The sequence below is a fragment of the Amblyraja radiata genome, chromosome 7 (genome assembly GCF_010909765.2).
Source record: "Amblyraja radiata isolate CabotCenter1 chromosome 7, sAmbRad1.1.pri, whole genome shotgun sequence".
Taxonomy (NCBI): domain Eukaryota; kingdom Metazoa; phylum Chordata; class Chondrichthyes; order Rajiformes; family Rajidae; genus Amblyraja; species Amblyraja radiata.
Genome location: NC_045962.1, coordinates 17,976,511 through 18,001,974, shown reverse-complemented (window position 1 = coordinate 18,001,974; position 25,464 = coordinate 17,976,511). Strand labels below are relative to the sequence as shown.

Genomic DNA, 25,464 nt, shown 5'->3' with positions numbered 1-25,464 from the left:
GTCTACTAACATCACCTTCACCCAAAAGCAGTTCGCAACAAACATTGAATGGATTCAGTATTCCACGACCACGTGTAACTTTAACATGCATGTTTTCTGACGGTCAAAATAAATAACGCATTAAAATTGCTTTGCATGTTTCATGAAACATGGCATGGGGAAGGTATGCAGATCTCATAGTGCACTGATATTTCTTATGGTTTCTAACAGTTTGAGCCTTTGAATATACTATGGATTTATTTTGATAATGCAATTTAAATGTATGTGCTTGCAAGTACGCTGTTATATGTTTGACGTGGGGGCTCTCCATTGTTTTCCTGCACACAAAATGATGGAGTAACTCAGTGGATCAGGCAGCAACTCTGGAGAATGTGGAGAGGATGTTTCCACTAGTGGGAGAGTCTAGGTTCTAGAGGTCATAGCTTCAGAATTAAAGGACGTTCTCTTAGGAAAGAGATATGGAGAAATGTCTTTAGTCAGAGGGTGGTGAATCTGTGGAATTCTTTATTTATTTATTTATTTATTTTAAATTTATATTTTTATTAGAAGCAGTGTACAAAAAGTATAAACCGCAGCATATGATATAATACATTTATTGTACAGCTTCCATTTTTATTTTAACAAAGATGAAATTGAAAAAGAGAAAGAGCAAGAAAGAAAGAAAGTGAAAAAGAAAGTGAATATGTAAGAATAGAACCCCTAAACTACCAAATGGGTGTAATCAAAGGAAATAAAAACTTAAAACATATATATAAAGACAATTCTTTGCCACAGAAGGCTGTGGATATTTTTAAGGCAGAAATAGATAGATTCTTGATTAGTACGGGTGTCAGAGGTTATGGGGAGAAGGCAGGAGAATGGAGTTAGGAGGGAGAGATAGATCAGCCATGATTGAATGGCGAAGTAGACTTGATGGGCCAAATGGCCTAATTCTATCACATGACCTTATGACCTTATGAGAATCGGAATGGGTGACGTTTCGGGTTGAGATCTTTCTTTAGATTGATAGTCGGGAGAGAGGGAAACTGTACTCCATCCCCTGTGGGCCTCCTCCTGTGACTCCGCTGACCTCTGCCTCTCTCCCGACCACCAGCTGCCTGGTGCCATGCTTCACCCGAATTCCAGGCTCAGTGTTGGAGCCTACAGCATGGTGGCTGTGGGCCTGGAGCTGATCCTGGAACTTAGTTGTGGCGATAACTCCGGGCTGCTGGTGGGCGGTGAGGAAGTGGGAGTAGGCAAACTCGCTGGTGGAAGCCCGCAGGTTGGAGTACAGTTTCCCTCTCCCCTGACTCTCAGTCTGAAGAAGGGTCTCGAACCGAAACTTTACCTTTCTTTTCTCCAGAGATGCTGCCTGACCCACTGTGTTACTCCAGTGTTTTGTGTCTATCTTTGGTGTAAACCAATGTCTTCAGATCCTTCCTACACAGTTAAACTTGATGGCTGAGCACTGTGTACTGCATGTGATCAATAGCTTGCTAAGACACAATGTTCCATTGTTGCTATCTGTAAGTGCATTATTACATTTGAAATATTTTTTTAAATAACCAATTAGAAAATTTATATTACTATAAATTGTTACCAGAATTCCTTTTAAATATTTTAGTTGGCATATTCAAATTTTTTTGAAAAATGTCGGTTAGATTAGTCGGAATATTGTCTTTCTGTTTTGAATTCAGATGCATGTCAAACAGCGGTTTTATTTTCTGTTGTCAAACTCCTACACATTGACGCGTGCGGGTCACAAAGCTGACTCTAATCCAAGCAGCTGACATTAGTTTTAAATCTCGCTGCAGTAAGCTTTAAGTTTCAACACTTGAATAATAGAAATCTGTGAGAAAATACTAATGGGAATTCATAATAACCATATAACCATATAACAATTACAGCACGGAAACAGGCCATCTCGGCCCTACAAGTCCGTGCCGAACAATTATTTTCCCTTAGTCCCACCTGCCTGCACTCATACCATAGCTCCAGAAATAGTGGATGTATTAGTAATAATCTTTCAAAACTCTTTAGATTCTGGAGTAGTTCCTGAGGATTGGCGGGTAGCAAACGTAACCCCACTTTTTAAGAAGGGAGGGAGAGAGAAAACGGGGAATTACAGACCAGTTAGTCTAACATCGGTAGTGGGGAAACTGCTAGAGTCAGTTATTAAAGATGGGATAGCAGCACATTTGGAAAGTGGTGAAATCATTGGACAAAGTCAGCATGGATTTACAAAAGGTAAATCATGTCTGACGAATCTTATAGAATTTTTCGAGGATGTAACTAGTAGCGTGGATAGGGGAGAACCAGTGGATGTGGTGTATCTGGACTTCCAGAAGGCTTTCGACAAGGTCCCACATAAGAGATTAGTATACAAACTTAAAGCACACGGCATTGGGGGTTCAGTATTGATGTGGATAGAGAACTGGCTGGCAAACAGGAAGCAAAGAGTAGGAGTAAACGGGTCCTTTTCACAATGGCAGGCAGTGACTAGTGTGGTACCGCAAGGCTCAGTGCTGGGACCCCAGCTATTTACAATATATATTAATGATCTGGATGAGGGAATTGAAGCCAATATCTCCAAGTTTGCGGATGACACTAAGCTGGGGGGCAGTGTTAGCTGTGAGGAGGATGCTAGGAGACTGCAAGGTGACTTGGATAGGCTGGGTGAGTGGGCAAATGTTTGGCAGATGCAGTATAATGTGGATAAATGTGAGGTTATCCATTTTGGTGGCAAAAACAGGAAAGCAGACTATTATCTAAATGGTGGCCGACTAGGAAAAGGGGAGATGCAGCGAGACCTGGGTGTCATGGTACACCAGTCATTGAAAGTGGGCATGCAGGTGCAGCAGGCAGTGAAGAAAGCGAATGGTATGTTAGCTTTCATAGCAAAAGGATTTGAGTATAGGAGCAGGGAGGTTCTACTGCAGTTGTACAGGGTCTTGGTGAGACCACACCTGGAGTATTGCGTACAGTTTTGGTCTCCAAATCTGAGGAAGGACATTATTGCCATAGAGGGAGTGCAGAGAAGGTTCACCAGACTGATTCCTGGGATGTCAGGACTGTCTTATGAAGAAAGACTGGATAGACTTGGTTTATACTCTCTAGAATTTAGGAGATTGAGAGGGGATCTTATAGAAACTTACAAAATTCTTAAGGGGTTGGACAGGCTAGATGCAGGAAGATTGCTCCTGATGTTGGGGAAGTCCAGGACAAGGGGTCACAGCTTAAGGATAAGGGGGAAATCCTTTAAAACCGAGATGAGAAGAACTTTTTTCACACAGAGAGTGGTGAATCTCTGGAACTCTCTGCCACAGAGGGTAGTCGAGGCCAGTTCATTGGCTATATTTAAGAGGGAGTTAGATGTGGCCCTTGTGGCTAAGGGATCAGAGGGTATGGAGAGAAGGCAGGTACGGGATACTGAGTTGGATGATCAGCCATGATCATATTGAAGGGCCGAATGGCCTACTCCTGCACTTAATTTCTATGTTTCTATGTTTCTATAACCCTCCATTCCCTTCTCATCCATATGCCTATCCAATTTATTTTTAAATGATACCAACGAACCTGCCTCCACCACTTCCACTGGAAGCTCATTCCACACCGCTACCACTCTCTGAGTAAAGAAGTTCCCCCTCATGTTACCCCTAAACTTCTGTCCCTTAATTCTGAAGTCATGTCCTCTTGTTTGAATCTTCCCTATTCTCAAAGGGAAAAGCTTGTCCACATCAACTCTGATATCCCTCTCATCATTTTAAAGACCTCTATCAAGTCCCCCCTTAACCTTCTGTGCTCCAGAGAATAAAGACCTAACTTATTCAACCTTTCTCTGTAACTTAATTGTTGAAACCCATGCAACATTCTAGTAAATCTCCTCTGTACTCTCTCTATTTTGTTGACATCCTTCCTATAATTGGGCGACCAAAATTGTACACCATACTCCAGATTTGGTCTCACCAATGCCTTGTACAATTTTAACATTACATCCCAGCTTCTATACTCAATGCTCTGATTTATAAAGGCTAGCATACCAAAAGCTTTCTTTACCACCCTATCTATATGAGATTCCACCTTCAAGGAACTATGCACGGTTATTCCCAGATCCCTCTGTTCAACTGCATTCTTCAATTCCCTACCATTTACCATGTACGTCCTATTTTGATTTGTCCTGCCAAGGTGTAGCACCTCACATTTATCAGCATTAAACTCCATCTGCCATCTTTCAGCCCATTCTTCCAAATGGCCTAAATCACTCTGTAGACTTTGGAAATCCTCTTCATTATCCACAACACCCCCTATCTTGGTATCATCTGCATACTTACTAATCCAATTTACCACACCATAATCATAGTCATAATCAAATTTTATTAGCCAAGCATGTTTTGCAACATACGAGGATTTTGATTTGCCGTTCAGTCATACCAATAAAAAGCAACAAGACACACAAAATACATTTTTACAATGTTGGAAAAGGTCATGAATCCTGTACAGATTTGCCATTATTTAGTGTACAGGATGTCTTGAGTTTAATGGTTAGTCTCTGCTGGTTATTTCCCTGTTGCGTTCCAGCATTCCAGTCTGTGGAATTCTCTGCCTCAGAGGGCGGTGGAGGCAGGTTCTCTGGATGCTTTCAAGAGAGAGCTAGATAGGGCTCTTAAAAATAGCGGAGTCAGGGGATATGGGGAGAAGGCAGGAACGGGGTACTGATTGGGGATGATCAGCCATGATCACATTGAATGGCGGTGCTGGCTCGAAGGGCCAAATGGCCTACTCCTGCATTTATTGTCTATTGTCTAATGTCTATTACATCCCACAAAGACAATTTGTCTGTTAACCTGCACCAGGTTAGGCCCGCACAGCCTTCAGTCCATTCCTTTGAATGGAAAAGAATAGCTGTTAGGGACAAGAGTGTGTGCATAAGGTAGTTTATTCAATTGAGATTTATTTAATATTATTTTTGTTTTTGATAGTCGTTTAGATTTTTATATTTTGTGAGAGCTTCTGAATGTTGGTGACATTCAGAAGAAAAGGTTATTGGCATTTTTAACAGCTGGCAATGTCAGGTAATGTTGAGATTTTCTTTACATTATTTGGTTGGTGGGGCTGTTCTGACCCATAAGCAAAGTCTTGTCCTTTTGCATTGGAAAGGCACAAACCAGCAAACCAATATCAAGAGATCTATTTGCAAAACAAAAAGTCTATAGTTGATAGTTTTTAGTGGTGCGTTCACCCCTGGCTACATGTTTGGACTCTTCATTTTTCACTATAAATTACACCACAGGGACCATCAACTTGCGCAAGAGTTAAGAGCCACGTATTCACATGCAAAGATTAAAGGAAACATAAACACGTCAAGAATTTATTATTTTATTTACAATTACTAGGCTACTATTTTAATCTATACTTGTTCTAAACTTGAGTTGTGATTTTCATGAAATTATGTCCTTTAGATATACCATACATATTATATGTGGCTTAGTTTGAAATGCACAACACTTAATACTCACAGTAAAAGAAGTGAAGTATGTTTATTTGTGAATATCAGGTTATAATTTGTTGTCACGTCATTTAATGCCAACAGCCATTAGATAGGTCTAATTCCTTTTAAAATTTAAAAGATTTTTTTTTAATGAATTGAACCTGAAGGATACTGTGGGGGAGAAAAAGGACATGTTTGGAGGGAGAAAAAGTATATGGATAGGAAGAATTGGAGGGATATGGGCCGAACATGGCAGGTGGGACTAGTGTAGCTGGGACATGTTGACTGGTGTGGGCAAGTTGGGCCGAAGGGCCTGTTTCCACACTGTATCACTCTATGACTCTATGTGAAATTAAATAAACAGGAAAGTAAACTTGCTAAATATGTAGCAGTCTGACAGTTTAGGCTTTCAAAAGCATTGAGCATTTTGACACCTGAATCACTGTATCAAGCAGATGGGGGAAGAGTGAATAATTTGAGGAGAAAAATATGATCAGGTTTGAAATAAAAGTCTTGGTGTTATTAAATATTATATTCAGTTACATATCTGGTGTTCAAACACACATAATACCTTGCATTCCTGACCAACACCCTCTTAAATGTTTATTTGAGTTCTACATTGTAATTGCTCAAGATGGGAAACCTATTCCAGAGCTGCATAAAATCAAAATTGCACAATCAAATATATTTTTCCTAACACTATAGCAATTAGATAACATAATGTAAATTTTATTTCTGAACGCTTTACTTTTCCAAGGGTGAATTAAACTACAGCAGCTTCACTCTTGTAAGAATTGTTCCTGGGAAAACATATTACATATTTATTTAAAGTCTTAAATATTATTGGAAAAACTGTTCCTCGTAAATGATTCCCATATTTTTGTTTTCTATTCCTCATAAGAACAGGAATATGCCATTCAGCTCCTTGAATCTGTCCTGGCATTAATTAGCTCTGTCACTGATGTGCACCTCTGTTTACTTGCAGTAATTTTATGTCCTTGATACCCTGAATTAGCCATAATCATACTGGATTCATTACTTCAGGGAATGAAGAGCACTAATTTAAGCTTTCATTATAAAGAAGGAAGTCCAAATGAATTTGAGTTCACAAATAAGAGTGAATGAATTTGTGGAATTTTCTATAGTTTTTAAATTTGCTTCGAAATCCACACGTTACCGGTGCATTTCATTTCATCCATCAAGATGCTTCAAGTTTCTGTTAGAGTGTTATTTTTGTGGTGGTGTTTTTTTATTGCATGGTTTGTTTGAACTAAAAGATTTAACTTTAGTTATCTTTTAAGGTAATAAAATGATCCACAGTATTAATAATTGTGTTCTTCCTAATTTCTCTATAGAGAGTCATGGCTCCTCAGTCTCCAAGCACGGATCTATTTGATATGGTCCCATTCTCACCAGCATCACCTATTTTACCAATACCATCCAGTAATGGCACAGAGCTTCCTCCTTTACCTGTTAGATCATCGGAGACCAGTGAGTTGTGGAAATTAGTCATATTTATAATTTTGGATTATTTTGAAATATTTTGCTACTCATCATTAGCCTGTGTATGTGTTTCATTGCAAAATGTACTACCTTAGATTGTTATAAGGAACCAAAAGTAGTAAGACTTTTCGTGTATTAAAATGTATTACTTTCTGGATTACCAATTGTTGAGCTTTTAACTATTATTTTTCATGGTCGAGTCAAAATAGTAGACTGCAAAGAATTATTTATTCTTGCAACTTACAAGTCTATTGATTTTTTTCAGAAGTTTATGTGAGCAGCTAATACTGAAATAATTAGTGCTTATAATATTGTCTGTAGTCTCAGTAAGAGCAACCCTCCTCAACGCTTCTGAGGAAGCAAAGGGATAGTTGATATGTCGAGTCAAGACCCTGCATCGGGACAGAGAGTGCAGAGGGGAAATATTCAGTATTAAGAGGTGAAGGAGAAAGGTGAGGCAGGATCTTAAAAGTGGAATCAATTGAGAAGGGGCTGATATGACGGTGGAGACTGGTGAGGGTGGGTGCAAGGGCAGGAGGTTGAATGGTGATAATTATGATGACTTTTGCCAAGGCTAAAAACATTCTTTATTATCATTTTCAGAAAAAGATATCTTTGGCGCGGAGCCATTTGATCCTTTCATCTCAGTCGGGGGAGATTTCCCACCAGACATTCAGTCCAAACTGGATGAAATGCAGGTGAATAACCTAGTAGTGCATTGAATAATTGTCAGTTATAATTTAGTCGTTAAGAATGTGATATTGTAAGTCAAGTCTGGAATCAAAAGTAATTAAAAAAAAGTGAATTTATTGACTGTGTTGCGAAGTGTGAAGAGTGCAAGTACTACACATCACAAGATTATAAACACCTGAAAAGTTACCAGAGATCAACAATTTTGGTGCATTGTTTTTAAAGAGGAATCTCTACAGAACCACGAACAGCGCAGAGAAAATGTACACGCTGCATAATTAAAAAAACCAAATGAAACTGTGATATCAAAGTATAAAATATCTAACAGGAATGCTTGATTGCTAAAAGAGATTTACACTTGGCAAATTGTTAATGCAAAATATCTTTCGCTTAACAATTCTACAAAATGCAGAATGCATTTTGGGATACAGGACTGTTTTGTTATAGTTTAGCGAAACAGACACAGACCTGACCAAGGAAATATTGTCATGGTTATACAGGGTACAGTTTAATATGCCTCTTTCCATACATGTTCTTTTCAGTGTCAGTAATGTCAACTCTTGCTAAAGTTCACGACTATTCTATTGTTTGCAAGGCTTTCTGTTTTATATGGATTGCAAGTAGTTCTAACCAAAATATAAGAGGCTGCAGATGCTGAAAACTGAAAAAATAAACAATTTGCTGGAGAAACTCAGCATCTCTGGAGGCAAAGGGAATGTTGATAAATCCAGTCGAGACCCTGCATTGAGACAGAGAGGTATTAGTATTAAGAGGCGAAGGTGAAAGGTGAGGCAAGAGCTGATAAATGGAATCAATTGAAGAGGGGCTGATATGCCAATGGAGACTGGTGTGGGTAGGTGTGAGGACAGGAGGTTGGAGATGGTAACAGAGGTTGGGAGGTGAAGTGGAGACAATAGAGATTATACAATCTGATTTTTATAAAGAGCGATGCGTGGAGCCAGATAAGGAAGGGATGGTGGGCAGATGGGAACAATAGCGAGAGGAATAGGCTACCCAGTGGGTTCAGCGAGTGAGTGAAAGGCAGTTGGAATCAGGTGTGGGAGAGTTTAGAATGAAGGGTGTGTGTGGAAGGACCTGGATGGGACTGAGGTAGAATGACCTTGGACCTTTCACCTTACCAACCTCTTCATCCAGCACATCATTCTACTTCACATCAGGCAACTACAGCATGATTCCACCACCAGTTACATTTTAGACACAAAAAGCTGAAGTAACTCAGCGGGACAGGCAACATCTCTGGAGAGAAGGAATGGGTGACGTTTCGAGTCGAGACCCTTCTCCCCGTTGTTAAATACTTTAATTCTCCTTCCCATTCCCACACTATCCTAGGCCTCCTCCGTTATTAGTGAGGCTAAACGCAAATTGGAGGATCAGCATCTCATATTTCGCTTGGGCAACTTACAGCCCAGGGGTATGAATATTGATTTCTCTAACTTCAAGTAACCCCTGCATTCCCTCTCTCTCCATCCCTCCCCCACCCAAGTCACACCAATTTTTCATTCTCACCTAGCTCCAACTAACAATGACCTGTTTCCTTTATCAGTCTGAAGAAGGGTCTCGACTCGAAACATCACCCATTCCTTCTCTCCAGAAATCCTGCCAGTCCCGCTGTGTTACTCCAGATTTCTGTGTCTATTTTCGGTTAAAACCAGCATCTGCAGTTCCTTCCGACACACCAGTCACATTTTCCTCTCCCCATCCATTTCTGCTTTCTGCAAGGACAGTGAATACCAGGCACCATCTCCTGTAAGGCATGTTCTTGTGATTTACGTCTTTTGCATGAAGTGGCTGTGTAACTAATCAGCATACAATTCACAGTTGAAACCACTCTATGATCAACACGATATTCAATGTTGCAGCTTTGGTATGGGCTTTTAAAGTGCTGCACTTCTGCAATTCAGGAATGGTTTTCATTCATGGACGAAGGCCAAATCCAACAATAGTTAGAGCCCCATTCCAAATTGAATTTCCAATGGGAATTTGGAAATTGGAAATTGAATTGAGGTCTTCATCCCATGTAATGTATGTCTCATTCACTGGTAGAATGATTGGAAGCACAAAGTTTGATCAGTCATCTTTGGGACATGAGTATGCAAATTGACCTCCTGATCCTGTTCACTATTCAGCTGCTCTGTCACTTAACCATATGTCAGTCTACTGTTCCCTACAGTTAACAAAAAAACTGCCAATCCTACATTTTAAAATTGATAACTAGACTTGCCTTAGTTATTAATGATGCTAATCTCCATTCTATTGATGGCAGACTTTTCTATGGATTTACATTTTGAGAAAGTGCATATTAACAAAATAAAATTTGAGTTGCTAGTCTTTAATTATCGATATACTGTCATTTACATGGATAAACTACTTTCACTATCTTACACATTTTATAAAAACCTTTGGAGAAACTTTGACCCTTATAAAATCACTGACCATTCTTAGCTTATTGGTTCAAGTTTGTTTATATAATTTTCAGTAAACTTCTTGATCCATTCCAGCGAATAATTGAATTCCTTTGGATCTCTCCCATTGAACAAGTCATGCAGCAGACGCCTTCCCAATTCTTATTATTCCTTGACAGTTCCTTGAATATGTAATTCCCTTGCCTAGTTTTGAACTCCCATCCAGATCCAGATCCAGTCCGGTGCAATTGACTCACAATCAGACTCATTGATGCCTTTTGATTTTCATTGATATCCATTGAAACAGAGAATAAAATATAGAAACATAGAAAAATAGGTGCAGGAGTAGGCCATTTGGCCCTTCTAGCCAGCACCACCATTCAATATGATCATGGCTGAGCATCTAAAATCAAAGGTATCAAAGGTATTTTATTAGTCACATTCACATACGTTCCTGCTTTTTTCCTTTATCCTTTGATTCCTTTAGCCATAAGAGCTAAATCTAACTCTCTCTTGAAAACATCCAGTGAAATTGCCTCCACTGCCTTCTGTGATAGAGAATTCCACAGATTTACAACTCTTCAAAGTGCATTAAAATGGAGACACAAGAAACTGCAGATGCAGGAATCTTGCATAGAACACAAAGTGCTGGAGTAACTCGGCGGGTCAGGCTGCATCTCTGGAAGACATGGAATAGTGACATTTCAGGTTGGGTCCCTTCTGCAGTCCAAAGAATGGTCCTGACCAAAATGTTCCATATCCATGTTCTCCAGAGATGCTGCTTGATCTGGGTTACTCCATCACTTTGTGTTCTTTGAAAGTGTATTCACTTTTGTGGCAAGAAAATACAATTGCCTGCTGGAATCAAATTAGATTCCAATTAATTCTTCAGTTTGGCTCTGTTAACATGAAGGTGAACATGCCAGTGAACATTAAAGTAATGAAGAAACATTTTGTAATCCCTACATCAGGCATGATAGATTTATTTCCTTTAAAACAAGTTTTATTTTCTCTACCTCGAAAGCTCATTAACCATAGTCATATTTCTGTTTCTGATCTGTTGTGGCTTTTTTGTTAAAATATAATTTCAATCTTTTTGCTGTTCAAGGCTTTAGTCTGTTAATCATAATTCTATAATTATACTAGTCCCTGTCACACGGGAGGCCTGGTCCCCCAACGCAACCCGTTCTCCCAATGCAATTTTCCACCACTCACCCATTCCCCCAACGCAACCTGTTCCCCCAACTGCGCAGGGGCAGCTCATTTACCCTTATTCACTCTCCCTCTTTTTAAACTTTAAAAAAATTGTAATTTCACTTGCTGCCAGGAAAAAAATGCCAGGATTCAGTGTCCTATGATTGCAACATTGTAGCAGGCGGAGCTACAATCCCATTGTGACGTCATAACTTTAACTGCCACTGCAAAAATATTTTTCAAATTGGTATTTTGTAAAGTTTTAAATGTGAATAACTTGTAAAATATGACATCAATCTGAAAGAAACTTGATAAAAACAGACCACAGGACAATTGTGAGAAAGGTGGTCCAAAAATTGTAGCACTATCGTGTACCGTTTTGCCATAGTTCAGGGCATTAATCACACATACATATACTGGACCAAGTGGGACCCGTTGGGCTCCATTCCCCAACATGGGGGGTGGGTGGGCGCGACGTCGGCGCTCAATCCGAAGCCAATCACCCCATAACCTGCCACAAGGAAAATTATGGAATTTATAGAGGCAATCAATCGTCCGCACGTTGGGGGGAGGGTGTGGGGGTGGTGGTGGGGGTGGGAAGGGCGTGGGATTGGGGGGGGTGCCGAGGGGGGGTGGGAGGGAGGTGGGAGCGGGTCAGTGGGGACCCGCGAATGAGCATCTTGGCCAGGCCCAGGAGCAAACCGACAGAGAGATCCCCCTGATCGGGCCTCCCCACTTCCTGCCTTGTGTCCAAACACCAGGATCCTGGGACAAAAATGCAACCAGAACTTGAGGAGCAGCCCCATCAGATATTTGTACAGGTCCAGCAACCTCACACACTCCATATACACTTGGAACACGGTCTCTACTTTGCCGCAGAAAATACAGGAAGCTGGCGAGCCCATGAACCGGTCCGGTGCAACACCCTCTCCCTCTCCCTCTCCCTCTCCCTCTCCCTCTCCCTCTCCCTCTCCCTCTCCCTCTCCCTCTCCCTCTCCCTCTCTCTCTCCCTCTCCCTCTCCCATCTCTTTCCCTCTCTCTCTCCTTCTCTCTCTCCCTCTATCTCTCTCCCTCTTTCTCTCTCTCTCTCTCCCTCTCTCCCTCCTCCCTCTCTCCCTCCCTCTCTCCCTCTATGGTTGCTTTGGCTATGCCCTCTTATTGATGAACAGCCCCAGACCAATTTCAATTTTAGAGGCTCCAAACCAAGATCAAGCACCTCAATTTTAGAGATCCCCAAATCAGGTTCCCTTTGAAGCATCAGGCATGAAGCCCATGCCAAATGGCACTTGTTACCCCCCCCCCCCCCCCCCCCAATAATGCCTGCCTTTAGTAACCTCTCATTCTGCTGTGGTTACCATTGGTAACGTCCCATTGTGATGTCATTGTGGCAGTCGGCAGCTTGAGAGCCCATTGTGATTGGTGCACTGTGAGTGGCATTGTGACATCATCACTGCATGCTGCTGGAAACAGGCAGTCTGTGAAAAACTCATTTTGGTTTTTAAAGCTTTAATCGTGAATAACGGGAAATATAAGATGAAATCTTAAGTGAACCTGAGTACAGCGTGGACGGTAAAAATGTGAGTTAGAATATGTAAAAATGTAATCACTAGCGTGTAGCGTTTTGAGGAAAATACAAAACATACACGGACACACACGCACATGCACACACACACACAGACACACACACACAAGATGATACTGTTATCAGTATATAGATATATAGATAGATATTTATTAGCCAGATTGTTTAATAATCAAGGTGGTTTGTAATTTGAAAACCAGTTTCAATTAATTTTAAAATACTCCAAGGAGTTAAATGAACTTTTTTTATACTTGGTTGTGGATCTAATATGTACTTGCTATAAATTATTTCGTGGAACAGTGTTCTTGGCAATTTTGTATGTGGTATATTTAAACTTCCAACTAACAACGGAATGCACAAAATATGTGTTATTTTAAGTAGTCCTGACGTCAAACATTCTATTGGAACTGTAGATATATTAACACTATTTCAGAAGCCAAGCGCATCAATAATACTCTTTAATGAATAATTCTTTCCTTACAGTAGATGTTGATAATATTTTATGATGAGTTGTAATCATCAATTGTCCAAAAGCAAATAAATAATCATGAAATGTCATTCGGTTTTACTGTAATGCATTGTAATTTTGTTTATTCTTATCTGTTTATTTTTTTCTTACGCTTACCACATGTGCCCAGCAGCGTCAGCGATGGTTGGTACATTGTACTTTGATTTATTGCTTATTTATATGTATTCTGGATGTAAGTTTTACATGTTTGATTTTACTTGTATTGTTCACCATTTGACAAGGAAAAGAAAATCCCCAATACGGAATGAGATGACAAAGACTCTGGGACGATCATGACACTTTATTGGAAAAATAACCCATTTAGCATCTGCCCAATTCTCTTGCAATTCAATTGTCCTGCTAATGTTTTACTAAGTGATACTTATCTTTCCTGAAAGAAATTATTTCATTAAAACCATGCAGAGTGAACTGACTGGTAATGTTGGGTATGATTCACTGTTAATTCAAGCATATATATTCTAGTTATATTATAGTTTGCTGTATCCCCAATTGTTTCTCCCAACTCTGAAATAGATTGAATAGAATCTCCCACATGCCAAACTGGTCCTAACTATTACTACCTAGAAAAATTGGATGGATTTATTTTTGATAGATTGGAAAATTATTTGAAAATTATTTGCTAATGAAGAACATAAGAGTATGAACAAATAGGTAATCAGACCCTTTAAACCTGCTCCATTGTTAAACATGATCATGGCCTATCTTTGCTAGCCTCAACTTCTCATCTGTGTAATTTCTACAACCTTCACTGTGCCTCAAGCTATTAAAAATTTATCAACCTGTACTTTAAACATTTCAAATAATTCAGCTTCCACCATCTGTCGGGGCAGAGAATTTGGGTGGTAGAAAGGAAATAGAAATGTCCACATATCTCCATCTTAAATAACCTGCCTCTTATCTTGTATTTATGTTACCTTGCTTGAAACTCTCCACGAATGAAACCATCCGAATGTCAAGAATCTGATATGTTTAAATAAGGTCACCCCTCATTCTTCTAAACTTGGAGGATTACAGGCTCAAACTATTTAGTCTCTTATGATAGGACAACTTTTGCATCCCAGGAGTTAATCTGGTGGATCTCCTTTGTACTGTCTCCAATGTTACCATTTTTTTTGTTAGGTGAGGTGACCAAAACTGCAATAAAAATTGAGGGACATTTGAGAACTCACCAATACCCTGCACAATTCTAACAAAACATATCATTTTCAAATTCCATCCCCTTTGTAATGGAGACAAAAATATGGTTTGATCTCATGAGTACTTGTTGAACTTGTCTACTAGCATTTTGTGATTCATGCCTACTTCACCTCAGTACTTCACTCACTTGCAGTCTCTCTTCATTGAGATATTAATCTGTTTTGATTTCTCTTACAAAAAGTGCATGGCCACACATGTGATTTTACAAGATTTAATGTTATTCTGAGATATGGTAATTTTTCTGAGCTACCCTCTGCTCTTTTAGCGTCTCTTATAAATCACCAGTTAGCTTTCATGCCAGTGCAATCTTTTTATTCAATTTATTCCTCAAATACTGAAGAATAAATAAATGTCCATGTCAAAATCACCAGACTCCACTAAATTTTAGAATCTCGAAGGATCATCGTTGAGGAGTCTGGTTCATGAATACTCATTTCATCCATAATGTCTAGTCACATCAAGGAAACATGGGGAAGGCTTAACCAGCAATATGCAACTGTTCAAGGAAATAAAATGGATAAGAAGGCCAAACTTGTGCATGTTTGTCTTGGGCATGATAGACTTTGCATCAACATTTCCCCCTAATTGGAGAGTTGTGCCAGTCTGAATAATCCCGAGAGGCTCAGTTGACTTCTTGTTGGTGGAGAGGAAATCCTCCTATTGTTTAGTCCAGCAGGTAGCAAATCAGTGGCATCTGTGTGCATAGCTGTGACAATATTTTCACCAGTCAAAAAAAACACCAATGGCAAAAATGTTTTCAAGGGCTTTATCCTTAATTACATATGGGGTGGAGTTAACAAATTGGGTGGTTTTATAGCAATTGTTCGTGGTGTTGGTTAGGCCACATTGCAACATTGCATAAAGTTTAGTTCTCCTTGCCTAAAAGGAAAAAAAATAGTAACAGTGGAGGCAGGGCAAAGGGCATTTATCAAGCAAATTCCTGAGACAAGAGAGTTATCCAAACAAGAGAGACTAAATAGTTTGGACCCTGCAGATCAGACTCAATTTTCTGCTGATCAAAGGGAAAAGCTTATATTATTGCCAAAGAAGAGAGAACAATAATGACTGGGAACACCGAGAAAATTCAGCCTAAAGGATCATGCATTGGTAATGAAAAGGAAACAAGAGTGCAAGAATATGTGAGTGACAAAAAAACACAAATACAGAATGTAAGAGCTACTATAGATATTTTTAAAAGAAAATAAGAGGTTATATTAGAGTCCCTTACAGGAGAAATTATGTTATAAAATGACAGAGCAATTAAGCAAATATTTATACATATGTTAGAAACATAGACATAGAAACATAGAAAATAGGTGCAGGAGGAGGCCATTCGGCCCTTCAAGCCAGCACCGCCATTCATTGTGATCATGGCTGATCGTCCCCTATCAATAACCCGTGCCTGCCTTCTCCCCATATCCCTTGACTCCACTAGCCCCTAGAGCACTATCTAACTCTCTCTTAAATCCATCCAGTGACTTGGCCTCCACTGCCCTCTGTGGCAGGGAATTCCATAAATTCACAACTCTCTGGGTGAAAAAGTTTTTTCTCACCTCGGTTTTAAATGACCTCCCCTTTATTCTAAGACTGTGGCCCCTGGTTCTGGACTCGCCCCACACTGGGAAATTTTTTCCTGCATCTAGCTTGTCCAGTCCGTTTATAATTTTATATGTTTCTATAAGATCCCCCCTCATCTTTCTAAACTCCAGTGAATACAAGCCTAGTCTTTTCAATCTTTCCTCATATGACAGTCACAGGGATCGATCTCATGAACCTACGCTGCACTGCCTCAATCACAAGGATGTCCTTCCTCAAATTAGGAGACCAAAACTGTACACAATACTCCAGATGTGGTCTCACCAGAGCCCTATACAACTGCAGAAGAACCTCTGTACTCCTATACTGAAATCCTCGTGTTATGAAGGCCAACATTCCATTAGCTTTCTTCACTGCCTGCTGTACCTGTAAGCCAACTTTCAGTGACCGGTGTTCAAGGACACCCAGGTCTCGCTGCACCTCCCCCTTACCTAACCTAACCCCATTGAGATAATCTGCCCCCTTGTGTTTGCCGCCAAAGTGGATAACCTCACATTTATCTATATTATACTGCATCTGCCATGCATCTGCCCACTCACTCGACCTGTCAAGGTCACCCACGCAACCACCTCAGATTCAGATTCAGATTCAGATTCAACTTTAATTGCAATTTTCACCACCCTCTGCAATGCCTTCCGGTCGGAGACAGAGCAGTTGCCATACCATACTGTCATCCGCAAACTTGCTAGTGTTGCTCCTAATTCCCTCTTCCAAATCATTAATATATATGGTAAACAGTTTCGGCCCCAATACCGAGCCTTGCGGCACTCCACTCGCCACTGCCTGCCATTCTGAAAAGGACCCGTTCACTCCTACTCTTTGCTTCCGGTCTGCCAACCAATTTTCTACCCATGTCAAAGGGAAATAGTGTTTAGTTTTATGAGGTTGCAGGAAGCAGAATAGGTAAGAACAACAACTATGGTGTGCTACACTTGAGCCTTCAGATCTCTTTCAATAAAGTGCCACATAAGAGATTAAACAATATTAGAGTAAATGGAATTGATGATAATATATCAGTGTAGACTGGTTAACAGACAAAAAAAATGAATATGAATAAATAGACCATGTTCAGGCTAGAACACATTAACCAGCAGGGTGCTGCACCAATCCGTGCTGGGGCCTCAGCTGTTCACGATCTACATCAATGATTTGGATGAGGTATTCAAGTTAATATATCCAAAGTTGCTGTTGATACAGAACAGTCAGCACAGTGGTGCACCTGGTAGAGCTGTTGCCTCACAGCACCAGAGACCCGGCTTTGGTCCTGACCTCGAGTGCTTTCCGTGTGTGGAGTTTTCACATTCTCCCCGTGGCCGCGTAGGTTTGCTCTAGCTGCTCCGGTTTCCTCCCACATCCCAAAGACGTGTAGCTTTGTTGATTGATTGCCCTCTGTAAATTGCCTCTCATGTGTAAGGGATGGATGAGGAAGTGGGATAAGATTAAATTGGTGTAAACAGGTCAGCTTGGACTTTGTGCATGAAGGGCCTGTTTCCATGCTGCATACGTCTATCTGTTTATCAGACTGCTAGCATTGTGAGTTCTGATGAAGATGCAGAAAAGCTTCAGAAGGAGAAGCAATGGCTTACAGAAAAAGGTGAGATAGCAAAAGTAGAAAGTGGAGTATTTATTAAATGGTGAAATATTGAAAGATGCTGGTGTTCAGAGGAAATGCACATGCTTGTGTACAAATCACTGAAAATCAAGGCAATTCCTTTCCTTTCTGTAGATGCTGCCAAACCTACTGAGCTTTTTTTTTCCGTTTTCTATTCTTGTTTTAGTATTTTCTATTCTTGTTTCAGATTTCCGGCATTTGCAGTTTTGTTTTTAATTTTAATTTTTTGAAAAGTGACGTGCAATTTCAACAAGGATTTAGGATGGAAAATGTTAGCCTTCATAGCAAGAGGATGTGGAATATTGTGTGTAGGTCTGGCCTCCCTTTCACAGGAAGGACATACTCATGATTGAGGGAGTGACATAAAGGTTCACCAGAATGATTCCTGGCATAGTGCGTTTATTATATAAGGATAGATTTAACAGACTGGGCCTATGGTCTTTATTTTTAAATAATTAAATGTAATCTTATTAAAACGTAAACACATAACTTAAGTGCTCATGATGCACAAAACTAACAACTCTTTTCCTCCATTAAAAATCACCTCAGACCATTTTACCCAGCCGATTCCCTCCAGCAACACAGGAAAAATACTTGTGAACTTTTCTGAGAACATCTATTCAGTAGCCTCTGCTGCATTGCCTCCCTCTCTTATCTCCAGCAAACTACCCAGAGCCAAATCTTAGTTTCATTCAGATCCAGGATTTTTCTCCAGTTTGTTTCATCTAATAGGATTCATTTGTTGGGAAGTTCTGCCTCCTTCTCCGCTGACCACATCCCATCTAATTAGTTTATTACCCTGTCACCCTGGCAGAATCGTTCCTACATCACGTCATTCAAGTAAATCTATTTTCTGTATCCATCCTGTTAATTTTGCAATAAGCATGGCTCTTATTTACATAAATTCCCATTAATATGAGCCCTACCTGCTCAATCTCTCTTCATACATCAACATTTTTGGACAGCAATTAAACATTCTCTGTATTATCAGGTCAGGTCGGGGGGAGTTCCCCCCGCCACGGGTACCATGTCATCCCGTGCTACCTGCTCCATGGTCGGAAAGTCGGCGACTAAATCGTCTCCCCCACCTGGTTTGCCAGATGAGGAAGGGGCTGTGGACCCCCAGCAGGACCAAAAAAAAAGCCTGTCGAAGGACGGATGAGCTTCTAGCGATCCAACAGCCATCCACACTTCAGTAGAAGTTGCGATCACTGTCATACGTAGCATTGTAAAGAATGATGATAAAGCACACACACCAAAATCCTATACTTCCAGTGCGGAAGTCCGCAGGAACTGGAGGACAGAGACGTGTGATGTGTCCAAGACCGTTCCCGTTGGAAAGCAGCACCACTGCTTCGCTAATGTTTTCAACGATAATGATGATGATTCTCCAAAGCAAGCATATCCTTCCTTAAAAATGCAGTGTTCCCTTGCACTCACCAGTGCCCTGTGAAGTTGCATCAAAACTACTTGCAATGATTGCCAACATTCCATGAGCCTTCCTGATCCTTGCTGTAACAATACTCTGACCCATTATCTTTCAAGCATTAGGGCCTACAGATCTCTGTGAACCTCAACATTTAGTATTTTCTATTTAAATGCTGCATTCCAGTCGAATGCAGGGTAATTGCATTTTTTTAATCGAGACCATTTAAAGACCAAGTGGAGTAAATGTTGCATTGTTGATTGCTTTTGATTCAATACAGAAGTGGAAACTCTTTAATCTTGATGTAAAGAGATTCTTCAAGAAGGTGAAAAGTAATCAAATTATAAAAATCACAAGTTACTCTTGGGTAACCTGAGTGGCTGCTCTACCTGTCACATAAGAAGGAAATGGTTCAAATGTGTTCATGCACAGAAACATCCATGAAGGAGCAGCAATATTAAATTAATGCAATTTAATATTCAACAGTCTCTCACACATAGATTACATTAAACCAGCTTTTAATCCATAAAAGTTCATATTCGAAGAAATAATAAATAGACTTATGTAAAATTATCATGTTGTAAATACTCAACCACATTGTGGGCAGCAGCACATTCTGAACCTTTTGCTTCTAGTGCATCACAGAGGTACAGAATGGACTGAGTGTCAGATGACAAGTGTGTTTGTTCTCCTCAGCTACTTTAACTAGTTCCATAATGAGGAGCGGGGCCAAATGTATTTCACATCTGTCCCCTCAGCCTTCCATCAGCCATGGCTGACGCATCCATTACTTCAGACTACTTGCATGAATAGGACAGGTTTGGAGGGATATGGACCTAATGCGGGCAGGTGGGACTAGTGTAGTTGGGACATGTTGGCCGGTGTGGGCAAGTTGGGCTGAATGGCCTCTATCACTCTATGACTCTTCAGACAGGTTCACTGACCCTTCAGTAAAAAGGCGAATTTTCCATTAACTTTATGGTTATTAAGATTCAATTACTTTCCATTCATAGATTTTAATTATTTTCATTTAAAATATTTTAATGTTATTATTTGTTTCAAAATGTGGAAACAAGTTGGTTCCTAAGTGCGCTTGGTTTCCATCACCTGCAGCCTGGTCCCACTGTAGTGGACTCTGCTCTGTTTCACTACAGTGGCGCTGGCTGGACAGTGAGAGACATGGAGCTGGAACAGTGTGACTGTGGCCATCTGGAAAGCAATGAAAGTGGTGTGTGGGGCAGGGTCCAATTCCGTTTAGCCATATGTTTCAAGTTTGATGACAATTCAATTGAATTATATTTACACCTCAGTTGCTATATATCAAGGGTCTGCGATATTGTGAGCGAAAATGATTGATGTTCTGAAAATATCACATAGTTTATTTTTAGGTAAATAATTATCATTCTACAATAATTATACTATTCTTTAGTTGATCTGCCCCCAGTTTATTAACTATTTTTCTGGATTATAAAATTAACATTTCAACCATTATGCAAAGAAAATAATCTAGCTGCTTGTTTTTGGAGTTTATTGTTTAATTACTATTAGTGTCTTGTTGAAAACAACAGCTATAATTGCTATGATTTTAACATTTTCTTCCTTTACACTTTTCAGGAGGGGTTCAAAATGGGACTGACTCTAGAAGGCACTGTATTCTCACTTGATCCTCTGGATGACAGATGCTGACATTAAGGAACTAAATATTTGCACATTTGGATTGAAAACATAGAGTGCCAGTGAAGTGCCAAAATGCTATTTGTTTTCCGTACTGTTTCTTAAAATCTTCTTTATGCAGATTAGAATTTAATTCTACTTGCATTGTTTTTTTTTCTTTTACATTGGAAAATATAACATAGGCAAGTTGTTCAAGATTAATGTTAAAACACAAATCTTTGTTTGGTTTGACATTTAATGAACCCCCTTTCTGTTCTTTTAATTCTACCATTTAACAAAGAAACGCATTAAAGTTACAAACATCAGTGAATCGAGGGGATCCAGATTTCAAAAGAGTTTCTTGATGAATAGATGATGAACTTGCTTTGTTCCATCTGTAATTTTCAGTGGAGGGTTACATTGTGTATTTGTAAACTGCATTAATCTGATATGTTCAAGCATCAAATGTTAGACGCAGCAATGAAGAGGGGTGGGGGAATAATAGTGATGCTTAGGGATTTGAATCAGCACCACTAAACAACATTTTTATTGGGAAGAAAAACTGCACATTGTAAAAACCCTGTATATTCCCTTTGTACTATTATGTTTACCCGTCTTAGAAGAGTGTATTTTTATATGTTCACTTTTCAGTCATGTGCTGAAAATAGTATTAGTAATTTGATACAAAGAAACTTCTTTGTGATTACTTTTGTGTTTTGCCTGGGAGGAGGATGCAATAACTGGATTATATGTAGCCCAAACTTTGCTGCTAAGCCAACTAAATTGTATTCAAGTTACATTGCAATTTGATGTTGTTTGGGTACCTTGCTGTGATACAAATGTAAATTCTTTGACAGTCTAACTTCAACCTGACTGGTGTTTGAGAGATTAATTATTTGTATTTGAATTTTGTACCAGACTGTTGATATAACTCCTGTGACATTTCATTTGCAAAACTAAACCCCTAATTTTAACCCTGGTCATCAATTTTGGTCATATGTTGAAACAATTTGAGTCACAGTTCACAGACTCCATTGGTCTCCCACCTAAAACCTATGGGAAAAGCTGGCTGGTCGGAAGGTGAGAAAGGATGACAGAGGAATTAAGGCATTGCAAGGGATCTCTTCTTGCTAATTTATCCTGGTTGGAAAAATACAAGATATTCCCATGTATACATCATTGTTAAAATAGGTATCAGAGTCTGATCTACAATTTGTGAAAGACACTGTTTCATCAGTAGCATCAATAGGGTAGACAGTCCAATACTGGAGGGCATAACTACAAGGTGAGAGGGAGAAAATCTAGTGAAGATGCGCAAGGCAAGTTTTTAACCAGGGGAGGAGTGGGTGCCTGGAACATAGAAATGGGAACACAGTGAAGGCAGATACAATACTGGCGTCTAAGAGGCTTTTAGATAGGCACATGGAAGTACAGGAAATAGAGGGATACGGATCATGTACATGCAGATGAGATCAGTTTAACTTGGCATTGTGTTCAGCACAAACATTGTGGGCCAAAGGTCCCATTCTTGTGCTATACTGTTCTATGTTCTATCTGTAGCTGAGATTCATGCCTACTCTGAAGACCAGTTTAATATTGGAACTTTTGGCCGAAGAGCAGATTCTCAGCATATAAACTCAACTATTTACGGTCGGCATGGCCAGCAAAATTGGATTTATTCTTTCAGAGGCATTTGTAACTTAGACAAAGTAACATAGACATAATGAAAGTCTACTCATTCTTGTGTGGATACATGTGTTGTGTCCGTCAGAGATTTTGTCTCTGCTCCCATATCTCAAGTGCCACATCAGATAACAGTTAGAGTCGAGCAGCCTTTGACCCACCTTATCCATGCCCACCAAGTAGGCATACTGGGCTAGTCCTATTTGCCTGCATTTGGCCCATAGTCCTCTAAACACTTTCTATCCCTTCAGATGTCTAAATCCATTTTAAAAATAACAATTCCCGCTTCTAAAATTTTCTCAGGCAGCTCATTCCAGCCTTGGATACTTAAGTCCCACTATACGAGCTAATTCAAGAGTTCTCCCGAGTTTCCCCTGATTGGAACTCGGAGAATTAAAGTAATAGCCGCTCGTAGGTACTCGGGGCTCTCGTGGACATTTTTCAACATGTTTATGACAATGTTGAAAAATCTTCACAAGTCTTCACGAGCTTACTGCATTTCCTGAGTACCTGCCGTCAGCAATACGAGCCGCTAAGAGACGTCCCGAGCTCCAACGTACCCGCTACGTACATTCTACGTGCTTACAACGAGTTTGATTTTTTTTTTAAACTCGGGAGACCTCTTGAATTACCTCGTACAGTGGGACAGGCCCATTTAGTGTTAAACTGACACTCCTCTGATTTGGCTGTGGAGCCCAGTCTGATTGATGATCTGCAGTAATTGGATTATTGGAGCATAATTTTACTCTCAACCTTTCCTTGAACTCATACAGATTTCTTTCTTTAAATGTGAGGGGTTTTTTTTTTAAATCGTCTGTATATTAAATCTCACTTGCATAGTTCAGCCCACATTTGGAGTGAATCTTAATTCTCTGGTTATTTTGACTATATTATCAAATCTCAAACAGATCCTCCACCACCAACCCAAACAAACCACCTACATGCACACTCATGCACATATAGATTTCCATTACCAATGTAGATCCAAAGGAGTAAGGACCCATATGTCCTTAGCACTATGCCACAGTGTAAATTATGTTAGTGACTAATTTTGGGTAATCATAGGAAGCACCTAGTTCCCCTTCTTCTGGGCAATTCCTTGGTGATTTCCAAGTTTAACTAAAGCCAGTTTTTCTCAAGCATGAATCAAATCACACTAACTTTGAACTTTCTGGTACTTAAAAAATAAAACTATCACAGATCACAATTAAGCAATAATTGCAACTTGATCTCTACATATAATTATAGTTGTTTATTATCCTCCCAGGTTATTGATATAATCAAAGTATAGATCTAAGGTACATTATCTTAAGTGTTGTTCTGTATGTCTATTTCTTCAACACTATACAAGATGTGCAATGAGGATGGATCATTTAAATCTGGCATTCCCGTTAGATAATTGAAGTATTTTTATGAATGATAATAAATGTAGCTGTATGTTTTGCCAGTATTTCACATAACCATCTTTCTTGTTTGCAATATGCATATATACGAAGTCTTCCTACTCCTACCTGTCTCTATATCAAAAGCTATTTTTGTCTTAAAGGTTAATCACATTGAATGTCTAAATGCTTCAAATCCTATTTATCAGCAAGGTCCGTATATTTGCCAATATTTTTCATATGCAGTTTATATTTGTGAAGATGGCATAATGTTTCACTGTTTATGTTATTAATTCTTTGAAAAAGCAAGGTGCATCTCATGTTATTCTGTAGTCACAGGTTTTAACCAAAAATAGCTAATTTTACGTGTACAATTTAAATGCATATAAATGTGCTCTTTTAAACCATTTCTTGTTCAGGAATTTAATTGCAATTTGGCAGTGATGAGATGGAATAATAACACTTGTTTAAGTATCATTTGACATAACCTCTTGTGAATGAATAAACACATTTAATTTTTGAAAATCTCCAGCAAAATATAATTTAGATTGATAATTCTTTCAATGTTATACCAGTATCTGGTACTATTGAATATACATATAGATTGTGCTGAATCAAGTAAGTTAATTTTGCTTTAGAGATACATATTGTGTATTCTTCCTCTTTGGAAGATGGAGGCAGATCAAGTTTACAATACAGTAACAAAAGCAGAAACGTTGGTTGAACTCAGCCAGTGAAGCAGCATCTGTGGAATGAGAAAACAGTCAACATTTTGGGTGTTCAATAGAACTGAAGGGAAAGTGGAGAGTTTACAGTTTTCAACACAGACTTGGGGGGAGGAGTGGAACAAAATACTATATGGAGATTGATGAAGCCAGTTCAGGTGATTAGGAGCAGGAGTGCAAACTATCAGCGAGGAATGCCAAAGAAACAGGTGAAAATGGGACATAACTGTGATAATGGGAAATGATGAGAGACCATCAGTACAGTATATTTACAGTGCAGTGTACCCACAGTACAGTATATTTACAGTGCAGTATACCCACTGTACAGTATATTTACAGTGCAGTATACCCACAGTACAGTATATTTACAGTGCAGTATACCCACTGTACAGTATATTTACAGTGCAGTATACCCACAGTACAGTATATTTACAGTGCAGTATACCCACAGTACAGTATACAGTGCAGTATACCCACTGTACAGTATATTTACAGTGCAGTGTACCCACTGTACAGTATATTTACAGTGCAGTATACCCACTGTACAGTATATTTACAGTGCAGTATACCCACAGTACAGTATATTTATAGTGCAGTATACCCACTGTACAGTATATTTACAGTGCAGTGTACCCACTGTACAGTATATAGTTGTAAAGTTTATTAGTTGTTAAGTCTCCTTCATTTTCCAATTAACCTTTTTCAAAATTGTAGGTCGAATAATTCACATCTATTGATTCCTCATCAAATATTCTTGAGAAAGCAAGTGTTGAGTAAGTATAGTTATTTTTCTACTGTAATG

General features: G+C 39.4%; 1 protein-coding gene across 8 annotated transcripts in view; it reads left to right on the top strand.

The window, feature by feature from the left end:
• Nucleotides 1-24,469, top strand: part of gulp1 (GULP PTB domain containing engulfment adaptor 1) — a 370,296-nt gene extending 345,827 nt beyond the window's left edge. For all 8 annotated transcript variants that reach the window (XM_033023788.1, XM_033023789.1, XM_033023791.1 and 5 more), the window contains 3 exons: nt 6,823-6,958; nt 7,574-7,668; nt 20,834-24,469. In XM_033023788.1, the coding sequence (XP_032879679.1) occupies nt 6,823-6,958; nt 7,574-7,668; nt 20,834-20,905 (303 nt within the window). In that variant the 3' untranslated portion in view covers nt 20,906-24,469. The remainder of the gene's footprint in view (nt 1-6,822; nt 6,959-7,573; nt 7,669-20,833) is intronic.
• The last annotated feature ends 995 nt before the right edge of the window (nt 24,470-25,464 follow it).